Source organism: Babylonia areolata, chromosome 31 (genome assembly GCF_041734735.1).
Source record: "Babylonia areolata isolate BAREFJ2019XMU chromosome 31, ASM4173473v1, whole genome shotgun sequence".
In the NCBI taxonomy this organism is placed as follows: domain Eukaryota; kingdom Metazoa; phylum Mollusca; class Gastropoda; order Neogastropoda; family Buccinidae; genus Babylonia; species Babylonia areolata.
Genome location: NC_134906.1, coordinates 18,912,284 through 18,935,184, shown reverse-complemented (window position 1 = coordinate 18,935,184; position 22,901 = coordinate 18,912,284). Strand labels below are relative to the sequence as shown.

The following is a 22,901-nucleotide window of genomic DNA, read 5'->3' as shown; positions in this document are numbered from 1 at the left end:
GCTCATGAAATTCTAAAATCTGAACTGACGGCAAATGCTGAGGTTTTAATGTATTCATCTTAACTGAAGACTGTCCTTCACTAACATCTGTCATAACACCCCAGCAACCTTCATACTGAGGTGTGGTGCCAGCAGCTGCCAGGTTCCCTTGTCTCTCTCTATATATATAGATATATATTGTGCAAGCAAGATAATCCACAAAAAATATTGAATAAAACTTCTTTTACAAAAAATATTGCATAAAACTTCTTTAAAAAAAAAATCTTTCTTTCTCTTATGCATTATTCAAATACTGTAACCCAGACAGTCTGAAACGTTGACAGCAGATTAAAAAAAAAAATTTTTAATGTGAATTACAACCAACCAACCAAATAATTAACATCAAAGCAATGAACGAACGAACCAGTGTGAATCATATTACACTACACTAATTAAACATTAGAGTCTCCTCTGACCCAATGAACGTGATGAAAAGAAAAACTGATTATGACACATAAAAGAAGAAAACATGCGTGCAAAACCAAAAGATCATACACCAAAAGTCAATCATATACAACCAAATCCAGTCAAATAGCTAAAACATACTTCAATTCAAATGACTAAAAATATTGGTAGTTAAAAAAATCATAATAAAGATTAGCTCATAAAACCACAACCATACCACATAAGATATAGGTATTTTGAGATAATGTGAAGTCAGTTTGTAGTGATGATGGATAGCAACCTAACACTGATAGTTTCTCTGTGCTAACACTGTCTTTATAGTGATGATGGGTAGCAACCTAACACTGATAGTTTCTCTGTGCTAACACTGTCTTTATAGTGATGATGGGTAGCAACCTAACACTGATAGCTTTTGAGTGCCTAAACTGTCTTTGTAGTGGTGATGTGTAGTGACCTAGCACTGATAGTTTCTTTGTGCTAAAACTGTGTAGTGGTGATGTGTAGTGACCTAGCACTGATAGTTTCTCTGTGCTATTCCTGTCTTTGTAGTAATGATGTGTAGTGACTTAACACTGATAGTTTCTGTGTGCTAACACTGTCTTTGTAGTGGTGATGTGTAGTGACCTAACACTATAGCTATTGTGTGCTAACACTGTCTTTGCAGTGATGAAGTGTAGCGACCTAACACTGATAGTTTCTCTGTGCTAAGACTGTGTAGTGATGAAGTGTAGCGACCTAACACTGATAGTTTCTCTGTGCTAAGACTGTGTAGTGATGAAGTGTAGCGACCTAACACTGATAGTTTCTCTGTGCTAAGACTGTGTAGTGATGAAGTGTAGCGACCTAACACTGATAGTTTCTCTGTGCTAAGACTGTGCAGTGATGAAGTGTAGCGACCTAACACTGATAGTTTCTCTGTGCTAAGACTGTGCAGTGATGAAGTGTAGCGACCTAACACTGATAGTTTCTCTGTGCTAAGACTGTGCAGTGATGAAGTGTAGCGACCTAACACTGATAGTTTCTCTGTGCTAAGACTGTGCAGTGATGAAGTGTAGCGACCTAACACTGATAGTTTCTCTGTGCTAAGACTGTGTAGTGATGAAGTGTAGCGACCTAACACTGATAGTTTCTCTGTGCTAAGACTGTGTAGTGATGAAGTGTAGCGACCTAACACTGATAGTTTCTTTGTGCTAAGACTGTGCAGTGATGATGTGTAGCTACCTAATACTGATAGTTTCTCTGTGCTAAGACTGTGCAGTGATGATGTGTAGCTACCTAATACTGATAGTTTCTCTGTGCTAAGACTGTGCAGTGATGAAGTGTAGCAACCTAATACTGATGGTTTCTCTGTGCTAAGACTGTGTAGTGATGAAGTGTAGCGACCTAATACTGATGGTTTCTCTGTGCTAACACTGTCTTTGCAGTAATGACGTATAGCGACCAACACTGATAGTTTCTCTCAAATCAAATCAGATTATGGTGCTTAGAGCCTCGCCGACCACTAAGGCCATCGATAGTTTCTCTGAGCTAAGACTGTCTTTATAGTGGTGATGTGTGGCGACCTTACACTGATACTTTCTCTGTGCTAAGACTGTCTTTATATTATGATGTGTAGAGACCTAACACTGATAGTTTATGTGTGCTAAGACTGTCTTTATAGTAATGATGTGTAGAGACCTAACACTGATACTTTCTCTGTGTTAAGACTGTCTTTATAGTGATGATGTGTAGAGACCTAACACTGATAGTTTATGCGTGCTAAGACTGTTTTCATAGTGATGATGTGTAGCAACCTAACACTGATAGTTTATGTGTACTAAGACTGTCTTCATAGTGATGATGTGTAGCAACCTAACACTGATAGTTTATGTGTACTAAGACTGTCTTCATAGTGATGATGTGTAGCAACCTAACACTGATAGTTTCTCTGTGCTAAGATTGTCTTTATAGTGGTGATGTGTAGCGACCTAACACTGATAGTTTATGTGTGCTAAGACTGTCTTCATAGTGATGATGTGTAAAGGCCTAACACTGACAGTTTCACTGTGGACACATAGTGCTGAGAATGTCACAGAGTGAGTACAGGTGTGGACATACATGGAATACATGGAAACAGCAGCAAGAACAATCATGCCACTGAAATAACATAGAAAAAGAAAGAGAGAGAGAGAGAAAAAAAAAGTGAAAAACGTAATGTTGAAATGAGATGACAATGTAGGAGGTGAGATGGGCAATGGAATTTAACAAAACAAAATGAAACAAAGAAACAAAATAAAAAATACAGTAGAATCAAATAAATTCAAATGAAATGAAATAAAATGGCATGCGTCCATGACATTTCAACAGATCACTAGAAAAACAAAACAAAAACATCCCAAATCATAAATTAGCTAAAGGATCTTTTAAAAATAAATATTTGGTTAAAAGTATTTTTGTGATTTGTGAAGTGTGAAAATACCAACAAATCGATTCAAACTAAAAATCTTAAAAAGTCTTTCTTAAAATGCATTACCAGAATCCAGTTCGGGATCAATGTTCTCTTCTGCATAAAGAATAAAAGGGGGAAAGAATGCATGATGATTCTTCAAAACTTTAAATTAGCATCATTATCACAACCACCATCCTCTCATCCTCTCTCTCTCACACAAGATTTCGTTTTGGTATATCCCACTAAGCTATGCACCGTCTTCAACATAAGAAATATTCTGAAAATACAATGAACTGTCCAATGTGCAAGATTGTAACTGAGCATAAAGTGCATTTCATATTTGGTTGTCCTGCTTTTGATGATTTCAGATACCACTCAGATATTACGTCAATCTTGCCAATTTTAGACTAAGCATTCTCTTGGCTTCTAGAAACAAGCATATATTTCAGAACCTTGCTATGTACATGTTCAGATTATTTAAAATGAGAGTTTGCTATATCTTGAATGTATATATCATATGTCTATTCATTTATAATGTGAGTGTGAAGACAGCTGTGAAGATATTTCACATTCAGTTTGCATGTGTTTGTACCTGCAATTTCTTTTTGATGTAAAATGTGTTATGCTTATTCAATTTAAAAAAAAAAAAAAAAAAAAAGGGCTTAAACACTGACCTGTTGCTGATGAACAATTCTGAGCATCCTGCGCTCCCCTTTTTTTAGACACTTTTCTCATCTAACAATCAACGTTTCTTTGGAGAAAGATGGAATCAACACACATTTAGCATCATCACACTGAGCTGCAAAGACTGGTGCCAGGTTCAGCCTTCAGGCCCCTGTTAACTCTGTTGCAGTCTGCTTGCCAGCAGTTCAGCATCCACTGTCAGCATCAGGCAAGTATTCTCACAAGACAAGTTACAATTTCAAGGAGCCCTCAAAGCGCGCAGACTTATCCATATATGCTACAACACATCTGCTTAACTCTTTAGCCACCATAAGCGACTTCAGCTGACTAGACTGTGCACTGCCATGGGCAACTTACGTTGACATTAAGGGGTCAAGTTAAAAGGACCATTTTTCACACTGTAACAAAACTTGACATTTGCAGCCAGTTCCCTGGGCAACAGAAGAATGACTAAACTTCACCTCCTAACCTACTTTGAAGTGAACAAGTCCCTTGTGTTGTTTTGACATAAACTGAAGCCTGTGACTTGAGAGCTTTGAGTCTAAACTATTGGGCGCTGGAGAGTGTTTTTTCACACAGAAACTTGGCAGTGAACGAAACGAGTTAAAGAAATCAAAACCAACAACTGGCTAATGCCCCTACACACTAGTCAGTCCTTGAGATCAGCCCTGATAACGCCCTGTTTGGTTGACTTGGCTATGAGGAATAATGATAAAGAAACTCGGCTATGAGGAACAATGATAAAGAAACGCGCCTTCAGAGGATACAAAAAACAAAAACAATATCAACAACAAAAAAAGGACACAGTACGATATTATGGGTTTCAGGTGTGGCATTACCACAGCAACAACAACAAAATCCTGACGGCATTATCAACAAGCAGGCAAACTCAAGCACAGCAAACAAGCCTTGTTCATTGCACTTAGTATTGGGTACTTTTGTCTATATGGTGACACTGCACGGTGACTGAATACTTGATGCACTGATTGGCTAATTCACTGACTGACTGACTGAATTACTCACTGATTGACTAATTGGCTGATTCATTGAACGAATGATTGACTGACTCATTGACTGAATGATTGGCTTACTCACTGACTAATTGGTTGACTGAGTGACTGACTAATTGACTGACTGACTGACTAATTGATTGACTGACTCACTGACTCATTTTGCACCAAGAAAAAAAAAGGAGGTAATAGAAAACTATATCACACAAAATTCACAAGCGAGCAGTGATTCAATTGCGAGACTCATTTATCATTACTATGCACATACGCCTGTAAAATGCATGTTTTAAATGCCAGTTTTTACATTGTACAGTGCAAATGAGTATGTTTTACAAGGAGAGACACTATGGACAATAAAATATCATTATCATGATTATGATTTGTACAGGCTGTTCTGAACTTTGCTATCAGTCAACCTCCTAAACATTCTCTTGTTGCCCTGTCGCCATGCCATGGCTCTCTGTTTCCTTTGTTTGCCGGTGATAAGACATATACAGCAAAGAATGAAAGATGCACCACACATTTTGTGCACTCAGACAAACTGCGGTAAATTGATTTTGATGATATGACAGGTTACTCATACAAGATCACATCAAGCAATAAAAAATAAAAATAAAAAAACTGATGCTGAGACACTCTGGCATTATGATGCACACTTGTTTCCTTGGGGGAGGAGGGGAAGGGGGAGGGAGTTTGGGGGGAGGGGGGCAGGGGAGACAACTCACACAGATTGAGGCTGGCCTTGGAGCCTGACCATTGCAAACTAGGGTGGCGAGTTCTCGCTCCTAGACAGTCATGGCATCACAGGGTCAGGGGACATGGCATCACAGGGTCAGGGGACATGGCATCACAGGGTCAAGGGTCATAGCATCAAAAGGTCAGGGATCATGGCATCACAGGGTCAGGGGACATGGCATCACAGGGTCAGGGGTCATGGCATCACGACATGGCATCACAGGGTCAAGGGTCATAGCATCAAAGGGTCAGAGATCATGGCATCACAGGGTCAGGGGTCATGACATCATGACATGGCATCATAGGGTCAAGGGTCATGGCATCACAGGGTCAGGAGACATGGCATCACAGGGTCAGGGGACACGTTATCACAGGGTCAGAGGTCATGACATCACAGGGTCAGGGGTTGACCATACTGTGTACGAACCCCAATATTGTCTACAACCCCCAACAATATCACATTCTTAGGTGTTGGTGTCATACTGTGAGAAAATTACAGTGTGTGTACCCTTGTGAGTGTGTGTGTGTGTGAGTGTGTGTGTGTGTGTGCGTGTGTGAGTGGTTGTTTATAAGCCCATACATAAGTTAGTGCTCCATGTGGCTCTCATGGCCCCATGTATAGCCAGCTCAGTTTGGATGACCACCAAGCTGACGTTCAGAAGACTGATAGTTTTAAACACAGGGTGCCACCCCCAAAAAAAACATCACTGCCAAAAGTCACATAATAATAATAATAATAACCACAACAAGAACAACAATAAATGATTTAATCATATTGATGCAAAGAAGAAAATTAAATAATAATAATAACAACAACAATGATAATAATGAATGTCATTTCCACAGAGCAGTTCTAAAAGTAAATCGAGTCTCAAAGCACCAGTGTTCAATCAGCCATTCACATGCATATTATCATTCTAGTGGTGTCAGTGTCATTGTGTCAGACTGGCCCCATGTCTTGGTATGGTTATCCTCCTTGAGATGGGTGAAGTTCTGACTTGCAGCAGAAAACAAAGAGGAGAATGTCCATGATCCCCCACTCCCCAACCCCCACCCCCTACTCCTGCCACCACTCAAAAATAAATACAGCTGCTCTCATACAACTTCAATAAAATGTTATACAACAAGTACTGTTGCTGTTGGGGAGACAAAGGCACACAACTGCTGTTACAAGAGAAACAATACTTCGTTGTTTAATAGATACCTGTCTATCTATTCATCTATCTATATATCTATCTTGGCCTTATTAACCTCCTGAATGCCCCCAAAAAGTTTTGTCTGCATCAATTTAGAAATGTTTCTATCACAAAATCTTTAAATTCATGTGAAGTGTCACTGTATGTTCATTTCCCTTTCAGAAAAAACATAGGTTACATATAGTTTATTTTAGTAGTTTGCATGCTAGAATTTTTTGATATATTTTATTGTTACCCTCTGTGACCAAAACATCCCTTGGCAACTAGTTGTCACTGAGCCTAAAACAGACTTGGCACTGAAAGGGTTAAGATTCCAGTCAATTCTACAAGAAACAGCACAACTCAGGTGTCAAAGCAACTCAAGAGAATTCTGAAAAGAAGTCTGATTTCCTGGGCTCCAACGCACTCCCAACCCCTACGCTAATAACACCTTTCTTTGAACCAGTATTTTTTTCATTTCTTTAGATTCCCATCATTATGCAGTGGATCAATAAAAATCAGGAAAAAAAACACACAGAGAAGCAAAACTGTTGCTGACACAAAACAGACAATGCTGTGTCTGAGCACTCAACTGACCTGACATCTGGCCGGTGGGGATGTTGGAGGGGGGCCTGTTGGCGCCTGTCTTCAGACAGTTCAGGTACTCGCTGCGACGATGGAACGCCTCCATCACCACCTTCAGGAACTCGTTCAGCTGACCAGGACTGATTTGCTGAAGAAAAAATGAATACATACATAAATAAATGAATAAATAAAACCCCAAAAAAATTAGAGGTGCAGACTGAGAGCAGGAATAACATGGCATCTGTACAGTAAGATAGTCAGTTGTGTCTGACTATGACCATCAGGACAGCATTGGAGGCAACTGCCGTCCCAACTATCTGGGTGAGAATTTGATTATAGTGGAGAATGTCTTGCCCAAGTTACATTCCCACTCTCTTGGCCAAGAGGGTTTTAGGACAGTCAGTGTTGGGATGATTCCCAAAGGCCAACTAGCCCCCAAGACTGCAGCACGAACAGCCAGCGCAAAGTTTGCCTCCCAGTTTGATAGTCATAGTCCTCTCCACTTAATGAGTGATATATTCACAAAAAATGAAGATAAATGAAAAGAAAAGAAGTGAAGGTTTGCGAATCCAATGCTTGTTTCATCAGGTCCTTCACGTGAGCCTCCTTCTCCTTGCCTGTCTTCTCTATCTGACTATTTTTATGTCTCTGTCTCTCTCACTCGCTCCAGCTTTCCCTCTCTCTCTCTCTTGTTTTTCAGATGCTTAGGGAATTGAAGACAAGAGAAGACAAGACAAGGCAAGACCAGACAAGACAAATCACCTACTTCCTTGTCCAAGTAGACAAGACCAGACAAGACAACGCAATACAAGACCAGACCAGACCAGACAAGTTAAGACAAGACAAAGACACAAACCACCCACTTTCTTGTCCAGGTTGGAACTCTCGAAGGCGTTGATGTGCCTCTTGACAAGACAAGACAAGACAAGACAGGACAATGTAATACAAGACAAGACAAGACAAACCACCCACCTACTTGCCCGGGTTGGAACTCTCGAAGGCGTTGATGTGCCTCTTGACAAGACAAGACAAGACAGGACAATGTAATACAAGACAAGACAAACCACCCACCTACTTGTCCAGGTAAACAAGACCAGACAACACCAGACAAGACAAGACAAGACAATCACCAACCTCCTTATCTAGGTAGACAAGGCAAGATAATAAAAGACAATACAGACAAGACAAGACAAGACAAGCCAAGGCAAAGACCCACCATCCACCTCCTTGTTCACGTTGGGTGTCTACACACAAGAGAAGACAAGACAAGACAAGACAACCACCCACCTCCTTGTCCAGGTAAACAAGACAAGACAAGACAAGACAATCCACCTACTTCCTTGTCCAGGTAGACAAGACAAGACAAGACAAACCAAGCCAAACCAAAGACCCAAACCGCCCACCTCCTTGTCCAGGTTGGGCCTCTCGCAGGCGTCGATGCGCCTCTCCAGGTCCTGGAGGTGTGTGGCCAGGTTCTGGGCCTGGGAGTTGCTGGCGGCCACCTCTGCCTTGATCTTCACCTGCGTGTTGGTCAGCCACCGCGCCACCTTCTCCATGAACAGCAGGTCGAACATGTGGCTCTTGAACCTGCGCAAGAAGTAGGCAACGGAGGCGAGATGATGAGGGAGGCGTTAGAATTTATCTGACTGGATACTTAACCTATCCCTGCACAAGTAGGCATCGGAAGCATGATGATGAGGGTGTGTTAGAATTTATCTGACTGGATACTTAACCTATATCTGCACAAGTAGGAAATGGACTCGACATGATGAGGGTGCATTAAAATTTAGCCAACTGACTGGACACTTTAACCTATCCCTGCACAAGTGTGCATCGGAAGCACGATGATGAGGGTGTGTTAAGATTTAGATGACTGGATACTTAACCTAAAATGTATCCGACTGGATACTTAACCTATCCCTGCACAAGGAGACTAGGAAGCACGATGATAAGTGTGCTTTACAATTTAAGGGATGGATACATAACCTCCAATTTATCTGACTGGATACTTTCACCTAACCAGGGTTGGAAAAATAGGCCCTTCACAGATGCAATGGCTGAATGGTTTGAGAGGATGAAAAGTGGAAATTTTGTCTGTTCTCCCAGGTCAACATATGTACAGACCACCTAGCATCTGAACCCCTTCATGTTTATTCGCATGCAGAATGTAATATCAAATATGCATATTAAAGATCCTGAAATCCATGTCAGTGTTCAGTGCATTATGGAAACACGAAAATACCCAGCATACATCAACCATGACAGATTCATCAGCGAGTTGATGTTGGTTGCATAGTGAAAAGAAGATGAAACTATAGGATAGGGTTCAGTTTCAGTTTCTGAAGGTGTCACTCCATTCTGATTACACAGAAAGGGCCTTTCGACATTTGCAGGTCTGGCTGCAGGTCCCCTGATGGGGATTCAAACCCAAGCCACTCAGATCCAAAGCCTAAACGCTTTAAAAGCTTGGTTCTTGCACCCGTCCTCCTGCTAAGTGAACCAACAATGCCAGAAAAAATTCCGGTTTTTTGTTTGTTTTGTTTTTCATTGGTGCAGTGAAATCACTTTGTTGTTCTCCATTCCTCACCTGTCCTCAAACTCATTGGCGACTTTGGTGGCCACGTCCAGGCGTTTGGACTCCATGCCTTCCAGCTCCGACATGATGGAGCCCTCGGCAGTGTCGATCTTGTTGGACATCTTCTCCAGCCGCTTGCGGTACTCCTCAATCTCCTCAGGGCAGAAGTTGCCTCCATCGGAAAACAGCCTGAAAAAACAGAGGCAAGGTGGGGTTTTCATGCATGACAAACAGAGGCAAGGTGGGGTTTTCATGCATGACAAACAGAGGCAAGGTGGGGTTTTCATGTATGACAAACAGAGGCAAGGTGGGGTTTTCATGTATGACAAACAGAGGCAAGGTGGGGTTTTCATGCATGACAAACAGAGGCAAGGTGGGGTTTTCATTTATGACAGAGGCAAGGTGGGGTTTTCATGCATGACAAACAGAGGCAAGGTGGGGTTTTCATGTATGACAAACAGAGGCAAGGTGCGGTTTTCATGTATGACAAACAGAGGCAAGGTGGGGTTTTCATGCATGACAAACAGAGGCAAGGTGGGGTTTTCATGTATGACAAACAGAGGCAAGGTGGGGTTTTCATGTATGACAAACAGAGGCAAGGTGGGGTTTTCATGCATGACAAACTCCACCCACCTCAAGTCTAAAGGTGGCTGGAGAGACTAATGGACTCATTTCTAACACACACAGAGAGTGACAAGACCAGATGAGACAGATTTCTTTATTTCCGAGAATAGTAGATAAGCACTGTTATGTTTTCTTTCCCATCCAGTCCCTGTCCAAAACAGAGACAGAAAGACAATGAAACAGAACAAAAAACTGAGGAAGCAAGGATCTGAAAGGCATGAGTATCAATTCTGATTCCCTTAGCATCAGTGTCAGAGAAGCCAAGAGACAGACAAAGAGACAGAGAGAGGGAGGAGGAAAGAGACAGAGAGAGGGAGGAGGTTCACTTGAAGAATTGGATGAAGCAAGCATTGGACTCCCTCAACATCTAATGTGCAAGAGAGCGATAGTGAGACAGCGAGAGTGCGACAAACAGACTTAGAGAGACAGCCACACAGACAAAGAAACAGACAAAGGGACAGACAGACAGACAGACAGAAGGGAAGAGGAGCCTGACTTGAAGGACTTGATGAAGCGGGCGTTGGACTCTCGGAGCATCTGCAGGGTCTCGTCCAGGTGCTGGCGGAAATGTCGCAGGGAGGTGCGGATCACAGACATGAACTTCTCCAGCTCCACGCCTAGCTGGTTCTGCAGTGCCACCAGCCTGAGATAAAGACACACACACACACACACACACACACACACACACACACACACACACACACACACACACACATACATGCATGAGTTTATTTGTGTGCTTGTGTGTGTGTGTGGTGTGTGGTGTGCGTTGTGTGTTGTGTGTGTGTGTGTGTGTGTGTGTGTGTGTATAAAACAAGAGTGAGAGAGAGAGAGAGAGTGTGTGTGTGTGTGTGTGTGTGTGTTCACAGTGCACTGCTTTAAGTTGTCTGTTGTGTTTAGTTTTCAGAGTCCGTAATTCCATTTAATGGGTTTTTGCTGTTGTTGAAAAAATAGAGTTGAGTCTCAATCTATACCATACTGAAAAGGAAGAAAGTGTATGACATGTACACAGACACTCACAGACATACAACACACACAAATATACAACACATACATACAACACACACATAGTGACACACACACACACACTCTCTCTCTCTCTCTCTCTCTTGTTCTCTCTCTCTCTCTCTCTCACACACACACACAAACACACACACATGCTCAAACACAACACACAAGCACACAAATAAAATCATGCATGTATGCAAGAAAAGACAATCACCCACCCCCACCCACACCCCATCACAAACACCCACACACCTAAACACACACACAACACTTCCACCACACTCATTCCTCCAAACCTGGAGGACTTGGTAGCATTGATGAAGATGACCTCGAGGGCCTCGATGTCCTGCCGGAACTTCTTGGCCAGGCTGTTGTGCTGGGAGGACATGGCGGCGAAACGAGAGCGCAGCTCTGACAGTGACTGGCCGATGCCCTTGCAGTGCCGTGTCACACGCTCCCCGTGCATGACCAGCTCCGCTGAAAATGGAAAACACCCGCACCGCATGGGTTAAGTTGCTTGTGTGGCTTGTGAGAGATTCTTTTTTTTTTTTTTTTGTGGGGGGGGCCCGGGGGGGGGAATAAATTTTGAAAACAAGAGAGGCAAGGCCTTCAAGACTCACTTGTGATACCCTTTATAAATACGAAAAACATAAAAATCTAAAAATTAATTGTTAAAATATGTTCTGTATTTATTATTATAAAACTTTGAATTAAAAAGAAAAGAAGAAAAAAAAAAAGCCTGAGTGCAGATTCAAACCCAGCATGTTCGGGTGGGAAGAAATTGTCTTTGTCACTGTACTATTGCTGACCTATTAATGCCGTTCAAAAATCAACATTTAAGCTTGCTTTTTTAAGGGTGATTGATTGTGGTATTCAAAGTGATAATGCTGTTTAAATCATATTATTTTGGTGTATCACAGGCTTTAAGAATTCTTTAACGTCGATGATGTAGTCTGTGTTACTGTATGTGTTCTGTCCAGAATTTGTATTTCTTTCCATTTAATTGCAAACAAGAAAAACGAGGTCACGCTGTCTTTTTACAAAGCATCGCCTGCGCTACTGCAACTGGGATGCGGAAATATGGTGGAATGACGGGTGCAATAGACGAGTGGTTAAAGCCTTGGACATTCAATCTGAGGGTCCCAGGTTCAAATATTATGGCACCTGGTGGGTAAAGGGTGGAGATATTTCCGATATCCCAGGTCAACATATGTGCGGACCTGCTAGTGCCTGAACCCTTTTCATGTGTATACACAAGCAAAAGATCAAATATGCATGTTAAAGATCCTGTAATCTATGTCAATTCGGTGAGTTATGGAAACAAGAACATATTCAGCATGCACACCCCTGAAAACGGAGTATGGCTGCCTACAAGGCGGAGTAAAAACAGTCATACGCGTAAAAGCCCCCTAGCGTACATTCAAGTGAATGTGGGAGTTGCAGCCCACAAATGAAGAAGAAGATAACACAGAAATCACAGCACTCACCTGCTCTCACGTTATGGACATCCAGTTCAGCACGTCGGCTGCGGGGCTGGTGCAGATGCAGACGCAGGTCCAGCTCGCTGTTCAGCTCCTCACACTGAAGGTCCGATGAAAAGAGGGGAAAAAAACATGCTGAAAGAGAGTAATTTCTTCCCTCCCCACCCCTTTCCTCCTTTCAAATTTTGCTTGAACTTGCCATTTGTTATGCTATCCCACACACTTTTTGTCTGTATCCATGTACCTTTCCACAATGCTTTTTGTTTTGTGTTGTTTTGTTTTGCTTTAATCGTGAAACTAATTCCAAAAACATATCCATTAACAAATGAAAAATGCCGCAATAGGTATTAAAGGCCAGTGGGGCAGTGAATCACATATCCACTATGTCTAGAGCTCAGCAAAAGGACGGTGGGGCCCAATCTTTTCCTTCCACCTGTCACCCCACCCAAAGTTAGGGGTACCCATTAACACCTGGGTGGAGTGAGGACTATGAGAGTAAAGTGCCTTTCCCAAGACAGCACAGCAGGCTGAAACAGGCCTTGAACCCTCATCACTGGATCAGATGGCCAGCTACAAACTGATACTGCAACACAACCTCCATCAACAAACCAGAACAGTGGTAAAGTTGAGGAAAAATGTAATAATAATAACAATGATGATGATAGCATTTATATAGCGCTGAATATTGTGCAGAGACAAATCTAAGCGCTCTCACACCAGTCATTCACACACATGCATAACTCTAAAACGGAAGACAAGGAAGAGGTAGGGGAGGGAGGCTATCTTGTGAAGAGGTGGGTTTTAAGGCCAGACTTGAAAGAGCTGAGTGCGGAGACCTGACGAAGTGAAAGAGGAAGTTCATTCCAAATACAAGGTCCAGAGACAGAGAAAGAATGGTGTCCGAAAGTGGAGTGTTTGAATCTGGGTATCAGTATATAGAGTGGATCCAAAGCCGTTCGTAGACAGCAAGATGGAGTGTAGAGGTGAAGGCAGCCACAAAGACAGGCAGGGGCAGATTTGTGAATACATTTACAACATAGAGTGCTGATCTTATACTTTATTCTGTGTGAGACTGGGAGCCAATATGTACTGCCTTATAGTCTGTAAAATCATGACTGGTTCAATACAGCCCAGTTTGTATGATAATTGTGCCAGAACAGCAGAGGAGGCAACTGCTGTTCTAGCTATCTGGGCTAAGATTTGATTACAGTGGAGAGTATCTTGCCCAAGTTACATCCCCACTCTCTCAGCCAAGAGGGTTTTATGACAGTTGGTGTTGGGATGGATCCCAAAAGCCAACAGCCCCCAAGGCCGCAGCACTAAGAGGCAGTACAATCTCCTCTCCTGGTTTTCATAATCATAGTCCTTCACAAAAGACTAAGCTGTCATTGAATTCCCACTGAAGTGGAAAAACCATTGACCATACAGCTTTCACTTTGCAGCTGGACCAACTGTAAGCTTGGGTCAATCTCTGATATGCAGTTGCAGACAGACTGGATTGGCCGACAGACTGGCTGACAGACAGACAGACAGACAGACAGACAGACAGAAACAGACCAGCTGGCTTCACCTTGGCAACCACCACGCTGGCAGATCTCTCCTTGGCCTGTATGCTCCATGACTCCAGGTGGTTCAGAAAGTTCATTCGCATCCTGAGGAAAAAAACAAAGATCTAGGTGATTACTGTGATGATGATGATGGTGTTGGTGCTGGTTGATGATTGTGATGACTGTGTTGAGGATGATGGTGTTGGTAATCATGACAGGTGTTTGTGATGAGAATGATGATGGTGATACCATTAGTTGTTGGTGATGATGATAGTGATGTCAAGTGTTGATGATGGTGATTTTGATGAGGATGATAATGGAAGTGGTGGTGGTGGTGACGGTGTTTGTGATGATGATGATGATAATGACTATAATTATGATGGTTGGTGATGATGATGAAGGAGATAGTGTCAGGTGCTGGTGAGGACTTATAGATGGTGAAGATAATGATGATAGTGTTGGTAACAGTGATGTCACCATCATCAATGACAGAAGTATTGTAATCATAATTCTAAGATTTGTTCTGTACATTGCTGCACATGCTCTTATCTATAGGGTTTTTATATCCATTTCTTACGAAAGTAAAAGGATGAAAAGGAAGTAAAAGAAAAAAGACCAAACATAAAGAAGTTGGAAAGTCATTTGAAGAAGTAGAAGAAAAAGAAGACAACAAACATTCTGCAAGTTTCTCTCTCTCACTCTAAAATACCCAGACACATGAACACACCTGCACACCCACACACAACACACACACTCGCATACAGCCACAAACACACACATATCACACACACACATAACCTCTCCTGCTCCCTCTCTGTCTCTTTCTCACAACACACCCACCCATCCACTCACACACACTCTCTCTCACAATACACCGCCCCAACACCACCCACACACATTCTCTCTCTCACAATACACATATACACCTACACCCATCCACAACACCCACACACCCTCCCCCACACACACCCAAAACCCACCACCCAACCAATTCATCCCCCAACCCACACCACACCCACCATCCCCACAACCCACACCACACCACCCCCACAACCCACCACCCCACACCCACAACCCACCACCCCCACACCACCCCCACCACACCACCCCCACAACCCACCACCCCCACACCACCCCCACCACACCACCCCCACAACCCACCACCCCCACCACACCACCCCCACAACCCACCACCCCCACCACACCACCCCCACCACACCACCCCCACAACCCACCACCCCCACCACACCACCCCCACCACACCACCCCCACAACACACCACCCCCACCACACCACCCCCACAACCCACCACCCCCACCACACCACCCCCACAACACACCACCCCCACCACACCACCCCCACAACCCCCACCACACCACCCCCATCACACCACCCCCACCACACCACCCCCACAACCCACCACCCCCACCACACCACCCCCACAACCCACCACCCCCACCACACCACACCACCCCCACCACACCACACCACCCCCATCACACCACCCCCACCACACCACCCCCACAACCCACCACCCCCACCACACCACCCCCACCACACCACCCCCACCACACCACCCCCACCACACCACACCACACCCACAACCCACAACCCCCACCACACCACACCCACAACCCACAACCCCTACCACACCACCCCCACCACACCACCCACACCCACAACCCCCACCACACCACCCCCACCACACCACTCACTTCTTCTTCACGGCCAGGATGACGGAGGGCGGGAGGTCCACGCATCGGATGTACTCTGGCTTCGCCTCCTGCTCCTCCTCCTCCGCTGCCTTCTCCTCCTCCTCAGCCGAGGGCAGCTCTGTCACAAAGGCGCCCCCTGGTGGTGAGGGCTCGTCCCCCTTGTCCTTGTTGTCCCCCTCCCCCTCCTTCTCCCCCTCCTCGCCTTCAGCGCCCTCTGCGATGCGGTCATCCTCTGCGCGGGTCAGAACGTAGAAGGTGGTGCCCTTCTCCGTTTTCAGGATGTCTGCCACCACCATCTGGATGGGTTTGGGCGCTTCCTGTGCATGGGATGGATTAAAAAAATCAAAACAAAAAAAACCAGCAGGTGGTTTTTAGGTGTTTGTCATGTGCTGGGTTGTGTTGGGTTGTGTTGTGTTGTATTGTACTGTGCTGTTTATTGTATTTTACTATACTGCACTCCACTGCACTGCACTGTACTGTACTGTACCTTATTGCGCTGCACTGCACTGTACTGTACTGTACTGTACTGTACCTTATTGCGCTGCACTCCACTGTACTGTACTGTACTGTACTGTACTGTACTGTACCTTATTGCGCTGCACTCCACTGTACTGTACTGTACTGTACCTTATTGCGCTGCACTCCACTGTACTGTACTGTACTGTACTGTACCTTATTGCGCTGCACTCCACTGTACTGTACTGTACTGTACTGTACCTTATTGCGCTGCACTCCACTGTACTGTACTGTACTGTACTGTACCTTATTGCGCTGCACTCCACTGTACTGTACTGTACTGTACTGTACCTTATTGCGCTGCACTCCACTGTACTGTACTGTACTGTACTGTACCTTATTGCGCTGCACTCCACTGTACTGTACTGTACTGTACTGTACCTTATTGCGCTGCACTCCACTGTACTGTACTGTACTGTACCTTATTGCGCTGCACTCCACTGTACTGTACTGTACTGTACTGTACTGTACCTTATTGCGCTGCACTCCACTGTACTGTACTGTACTGTACTGTACTGTACCTTATTGCGCTGCACTCCACTGTACTGTACTGTACTGTACTGTACCTTATTGCGCTGCACTCCACTGTACTGTACTGTACTGTACTGTACTGTACCTTATTGCGCTGCACTCCACTGTACTGTACTGTACTGTACTGTACCTTATTGCGCTGCACTCCACTGTACTGTACTGTACTGTACTGTACCTTATTGCGCTGCACTCCACTGTACTGTACTGTACTGTACCTTACCTTATTGCGCTGCACTGCACTGCACTGCACTGTACTGTACCTTATTGCGCTGCACTCCACTGCACTGTACTGTACTGTACTGTACCTTATTGCGCTGCACTCCACTGTACTGTACTGCACTGTACTGTACTGTACTGTACTGTACCTTATTGCGCTGCACTTCACTGTATTGTATTCTATTGTATTGTCTTGTCTTGTGTTGTTTTGTATTGTGTTGTGTTGTGTTGTGTTGTGTTGTATTGCATTGTATTGCATTGCACTGCGTTATGTTGCCTTCCTTTGCATTGTACTGTGTTGTGCTGTGTGAAATTCAGGCTGCTCTCCCCTGGGACAGCGCAGTACCGAGGGGAAAGAGAGAGTCTGAAGAATTGTTGAAACTCAATCATTAGAAAACTGTATATTAATCTTTTGATCAAACTATGCATGATTCTTTTTTTTCAAAAGGTGTAATCATCATCTGCTTCATGACTGATTAAAAAGTGAGTCCAAAAAAGCACACATGTGCTCTTCTCCCTCTTCTGCTTTATGCTACACGTGACCAACATCAATGATCTCATGGTTCTTGTACCACAGCTGATTTAACCAGCAACCCTTTTTTCATGTGATGCCCCATCTCTGAAAGGAGATACACTCAGTTTGATAAAAAAAAAAAATAACATGAACCAATTTTTATCTTCTTCTAATGTGCACCAGTCTGCTTCTGTGAACTTTCTTTCCGCCCCCTCCCCCTCCCCACCCCTGTCCCTCCCCCTTCCCCAAACATTTTTTAATAAAACTTTTTTTCTATATATAAAAAACAACAACCCCCAAACAAAACAAACAAAAAACATAAAAAAACAGCAACAAAGAAAAAAGGAAAACAAAAAACAATAACATAAAAAAAAACACATAAAAATGAGAAAAAACAAAAACATAAAAAACTGAATAAAAAAGCAAAAACAAAAAACAACCAAAAACAAAAACAAAAAACAACCATGGAATGTAACAAGCAAGCTGGGTTTCTTTATCAAACCACTGCCCTTGGCTACAAAAATGAAATGAATAGAATGAAACAGGGGACTAAACCTTTACCACCTCCCTGTTGGGATCATCTACGCTTTTCAAAACTGTTGACATAGCCGATTCACAAACATCACTAGCCGCCCTCCCAAGCCCTTTTCCCAGGATGTTACCATTGGTGACTTCAGCATCAAAAGCTCTTCATGCTGAAGTGCCCAGCATGGGAACATGTCACCTCTTTTGTGCTTATGTTTGCATCTCCCACATTCACTCATAAATGCAAGTGGGCTTTTCCGTTTTAGGAGCATGACTGTTTTGTTTTTACTCTGTGAAGTAGGCAGCCATATTTCATTTTCAAGGGTGTCCACACTTGAGTATGTTCATGTTTATGTGACATGCCAAATGTTAACATGCTTTTCTGGATCTAACTCCTTCACCACCCAGGCCAAATGAAAAGAAATCAGTGTGCTGTGTCTTGTACTTGTAAATACCACTTTTTTTCTTGCCTTGCCTTGCCCCAAAGCACTGCCAGCAGTGTAAAATTCATTTCATTAAAATGGTTTCCAGGTTCCTAAACATGCATTAACCGCAAACAATAAAACTATGTTCTGCAGTATCTCTGGCTTTGTTAATCAACACATGTCAATCTGAAGGAAAAAGTGGTGGATTTCAGTGTATTTCATCATTTTTACTGATTCAAAACAGCAGGGAAGCCTGCCCAGGCTGTAACCTCCCCCAGGGTTGAGTGGGTTAAGTCGTGTCACTAATTTTTGCTAAATAAAAACAATAATAGTCCACAGAGGAAGAAGTCCTAAAACACAGAATGGTGACAGATAGCCTGACCTGTAAGCTCTGTCATATCACAGAGAGGTGACAGTCCTTTCTCTAATGAGCGTACTAGTCAGCAGAAGTTAAGGGGTTAAAGTAAAGGAGACTATTTGATCTTCTGCAGGTGTTTATTTATGAATGGGATTAAAGCAACAGCAGGTCAGCATATATGTTGACATTGATGAATCTGGAAAAAAAACCCTCTCTAAAGCCACCATTCACTGGGATCAAACCCCAGACTGTCTGACTGGCAGTCAAAGGCTTGTCAGACATGTACACTGACTGATTCAGTGTCACTGACAGTTAAAGCTCTTCACGCTTCATCAGTGAAGCACACACATACACACAAACACACACACACAAATTCAATCATATTTAAAAAAAAAAAAAAAAAATCAAACTGTAACAAGATTGTGCTTGCACTGATGGCAGTCATGACTGTGGTGTGTGTGTGTGTGTATGTGTGTGTGTGTGTGTGTGTGTGTGTGTGTGCGTGTGCGTGCGCGCGCGCGTGCGCGTGTGCGTGCGTGCATATGTGTGTGTTTTCATGTGTATTTGCGTGGGTGTACGTATGTGCGTACGTGCGTGTGCGTGTGTGTGTTTGTTTCTGTCTCACGTGTGCGCGCGCACATGCACGTGTGCACAAACACGACATACACATCCAGCACAACGCACAGGTGAAAACGTTGAAGAGTTACAATCAGAGACCGAGAAAAAAACACGGCATCGTACTGCAGACTGCAAGGGGGGGCCATGGCTCACTGGACACGCACAAAGCATTATGCAGCAACACACCACTCACTCACATTTGCTTACATACTCTGTGTGCTGCGTTGGGGTGGGAGGGGGGAGGGGGGGGGGGGGGCCGCGGCGGGGGGACGGGGGGTTGGGGCGTAGGCTATCTGTCTGTTCCACAATGCCTACACATCCCGACCCCCCCCCCCCCCCCCCCTCATCCTCAAAACCTCACCATCCTCCTCCTTCCCCAGGAGCCCCCTTCCCCCTTTCCCGTCCCTCCTCTTTCCCCCATCACACTTTCTCCCCATCCTTCTCACTGAGATGTATGTCTAGTACAGGTCAACGATCCTTCAACAAACCCCTTCCACTACCCCCTTCCCCCAATTTTTTTTCTCCCTTACCTTCCCCCCTGGTATACTTTTTAAGAACATAGGTTTAGTCAGCACGGCTGTTAGCGGCATTCTCATTTGCCATAGTCTGTGACCTAAGCATCCCGTTCACACACACACACACACACACACCACGCACGAACACAAGCAAATTATCGCGCATATATATATATATATATATATATATATATATATATATATATATATATATGTGTGTGTGTGTGTGTGTGTGTGTGTGTGTGTGTGTGTGTGTGCACTGATTCAGTGCGCACACACACTCGTCCTGTCTTGTCTGTAGTCCTGTGGTAATCTCTAATCCCTGTACAGGGCAACAATCCACAATCCACACATAAACACACACACATTCATTCATTCACTTACTAACAGACGCGCACGCACGCACGCACATACACATGCATACACGCACACGTTTATTCATACACACACACAGACACACACATCCTCTCTCTCTCCGGTCTCCAAAAGAAAAAGAAAAAAAGCACACCTCTATCCCACAGGTACAGTCAAGCGGAAAGTACAGGGGAAGGGGCCGGGTCAGTGGGAGAGGAGAGGGAGGAATCAAAAGCGAAGCGAGGGAACAACAATGTTGCCAACCGTCCCTGCCACTACAAGCTGAACCTCTAGGCCTTTTCTTTTTTGGCGTGTAAGTGTGCGAGGAAGACGGGATAGTTGTCCCCGAACCCCCCCCCCCCCCCAACACACAAAAAAAACAAAAAAAAACCATCGTGCAAAAACCAGCAGACGACGGGCAGACGACACACCACTCTCTTCAGTGGAAAAAAACAACGAACTGAGCAAGACAAATCTCACTTTCTCACAAGCGGAGAGATCAGTTTTCTTGATAATTAAGTGTACTATGAATTCACGTTTAACTCAACGCCGTGAACCCAACCAGTTTCCCATGTAGCGCAATGACAGTTGTAAACGTGGCGGTTGTCGGTGTCGCCGCTTCCCAGTGAATTACAAGTTCTGCTCGTGTGACACGGCGCCAGGACTGACTGGACGGCTGACATTAAAGCCAGTCACACCATTATTACACAGGGGGATTAGACACTCGCTCTGCAGGTTCAGTGCTGGAGTTTCACAGGTGAGTGGTTGTCACTGATTAGTTGTTACCTTATATCCTCCATACCCCAATAGGCGTCAAAGGATTAAATATTCTTGACTCTTGATTCTTGTAAAGCAATGTGAACCGAAAAGACTGACATTGATCTACAAAAACAACAGATTGAATAAATACAGCGACATATCTCTGCGAGTATTGACTGAATTGAGATCACGGATGATATACAGACTGACATGAGCCACTGTAATCAACAGATTGGGATGAATAATTAGAACAGGTTGGGACAGAGCGACTGGCGAAGTGAACACTGAAGATACTGAGACACAACAGACAGGAAAAACAGACGTGTAGATAAATAGATTGTGTGACCAAGAAATGGGTAAATACTGAGACAGGTCTAATGTCTTCCATGTCTGTGTTCTCCCAGAAACGTATCTTGTAGCCCCCCCCCCCCCCCTCCCCACAAAAACAAAAACAAACCCACCTGGGGCCTGCCAGGAAGAAAATTAATTGGGGAACATAGATCTGCATGGGGGAACATATGGAGCTGACCCCGACAGACATACAGATAAGCTGATAAATCTCCTCCATAGAAAAGACGGACCTAGAGACTACAGAGAGAAAGAAAGAAAGGGGGGGGGGGGATACACATTTTCTGTTTCACTATGGAATTTATTACCTATATAATACAGTTCAAAATGTGTCATGAGAGACAGAGCGGAACTACAGTGGGACACAAGAGACAAAAGAAAGAGAAAGAAAGCAGCGCTCTGTCAGTGTGAGCGAGACAGGCAGACAGACAGACAGAAGAAAGGGTAAGACAGGAAAGAGCTTCAAGACCTTAACCGTCTGCCTATTAGTATGCATACCGCGCTGACAGTCTGTGGAACAATGCCCGCCACAGGGACCGAACGACAAAACACGTCACACCAGGTTCCTTGTGGACGTTTCTTTTCTCTTTTTATTCATTGGTGTTTTACATTATTCTATTTTTACCGATCCCACCACGCCAGCATGCAGCGCCGGACAATAAAATCGAATAAACCCCACACAGTAAACACAGGGAGAAAGTCTAACAACACGCTTGTTGAAGAAAACCTGCTGAAATATTGTGTTGTTTCATTTGTACCAGATACAGGGCGGTGTGTTAAAAAAAAAAAAGTAGTGTGGGCATTTTATATATCCACAGAACAACACGAAGATTGTTCACGTGTCCATGTCTCCCGGCAGTAAAAAAAAAAACAAAAAAACAAAAACCCCACAACAAAACAAACAAACAAAACAAAACAAAAAACAAAACAGCTGCAGCCGCAAGCTTGCACCGGTTGCAATGGCCGAGCCTCTTCGATCGTTGATTTGTTTTGTTTTGTTTTGTTTTGTTTTTTTTTAAGCAGTCAAGCCTGCGGCAATGTCCTTTCTGCATGACTGAATGTTAACCCAATGTTTAATTTGGAAATAGGTTCTGAAGATATGTGAACAGATTGAAACCACACTCAAACGAAGGTCTCGGGTCTGTACACCACACAGAAATTGTCTTCAATGAATATGACTTCACAAAAATGTATTTGTTTATTAATCAATA

General features: G+C 43.8%; 1 protein-coding gene across 2 annotated transcripts in view; it reads right to left on the bottom strand.

Moving 5' to 3' along the window:
- LOC143276298 (coiled-coil domain-containing protein 180-like) overlaps positions 1 to 22,901 on the bottom strand; it is an 83,093-nt gene that overhangs the window by 22,460 nt on the left and 37,732 nt on the right. The window contains exons 18-26 of one of the 2 annotated variants that reach the window (XM_076580803.1): positions 16,012 to 16,328; positions 14,320 to 14,401; positions 12,756 to 12,849; positions 11,565 to 11,745; positions 10,757 to 10,903; positions 9,649 to 9,825; positions 8,465 to 8,648; positions 7,074 to 7,209; positions 5,292 to 5,351 (exon numbers count right to left, since the gene is read on the bottom strand). In XM_076580803.1, the coding sequence (XP_076436918.1) occupies positions 5,292 to 5,351; positions 7,074 to 7,209; positions 8,465 to 8,648; positions 9,649 to 9,825; positions 10,757 to 10,903; positions 11,565 to 11,745; positions 12,756 to 12,849; positions 14,320 to 14,401; positions 16,012 to 16,328 (1,378 nt within the window). The remainder of the gene's footprint in view (positions 1 to 5,291; positions 5,352 to 7,073; positions 7,210 to 8,464; positions 8,649 to 9,648; positions 9,826 to 10,756; positions 10,904 to 11,564; positions 11,746 to 12,755; positions 12,850 to 14,319; positions 14,402 to 16,011; positions 16,329 to 22,901) is intronic. The other variant, XM_076580804.1, reaches the window with a different exon arrangement.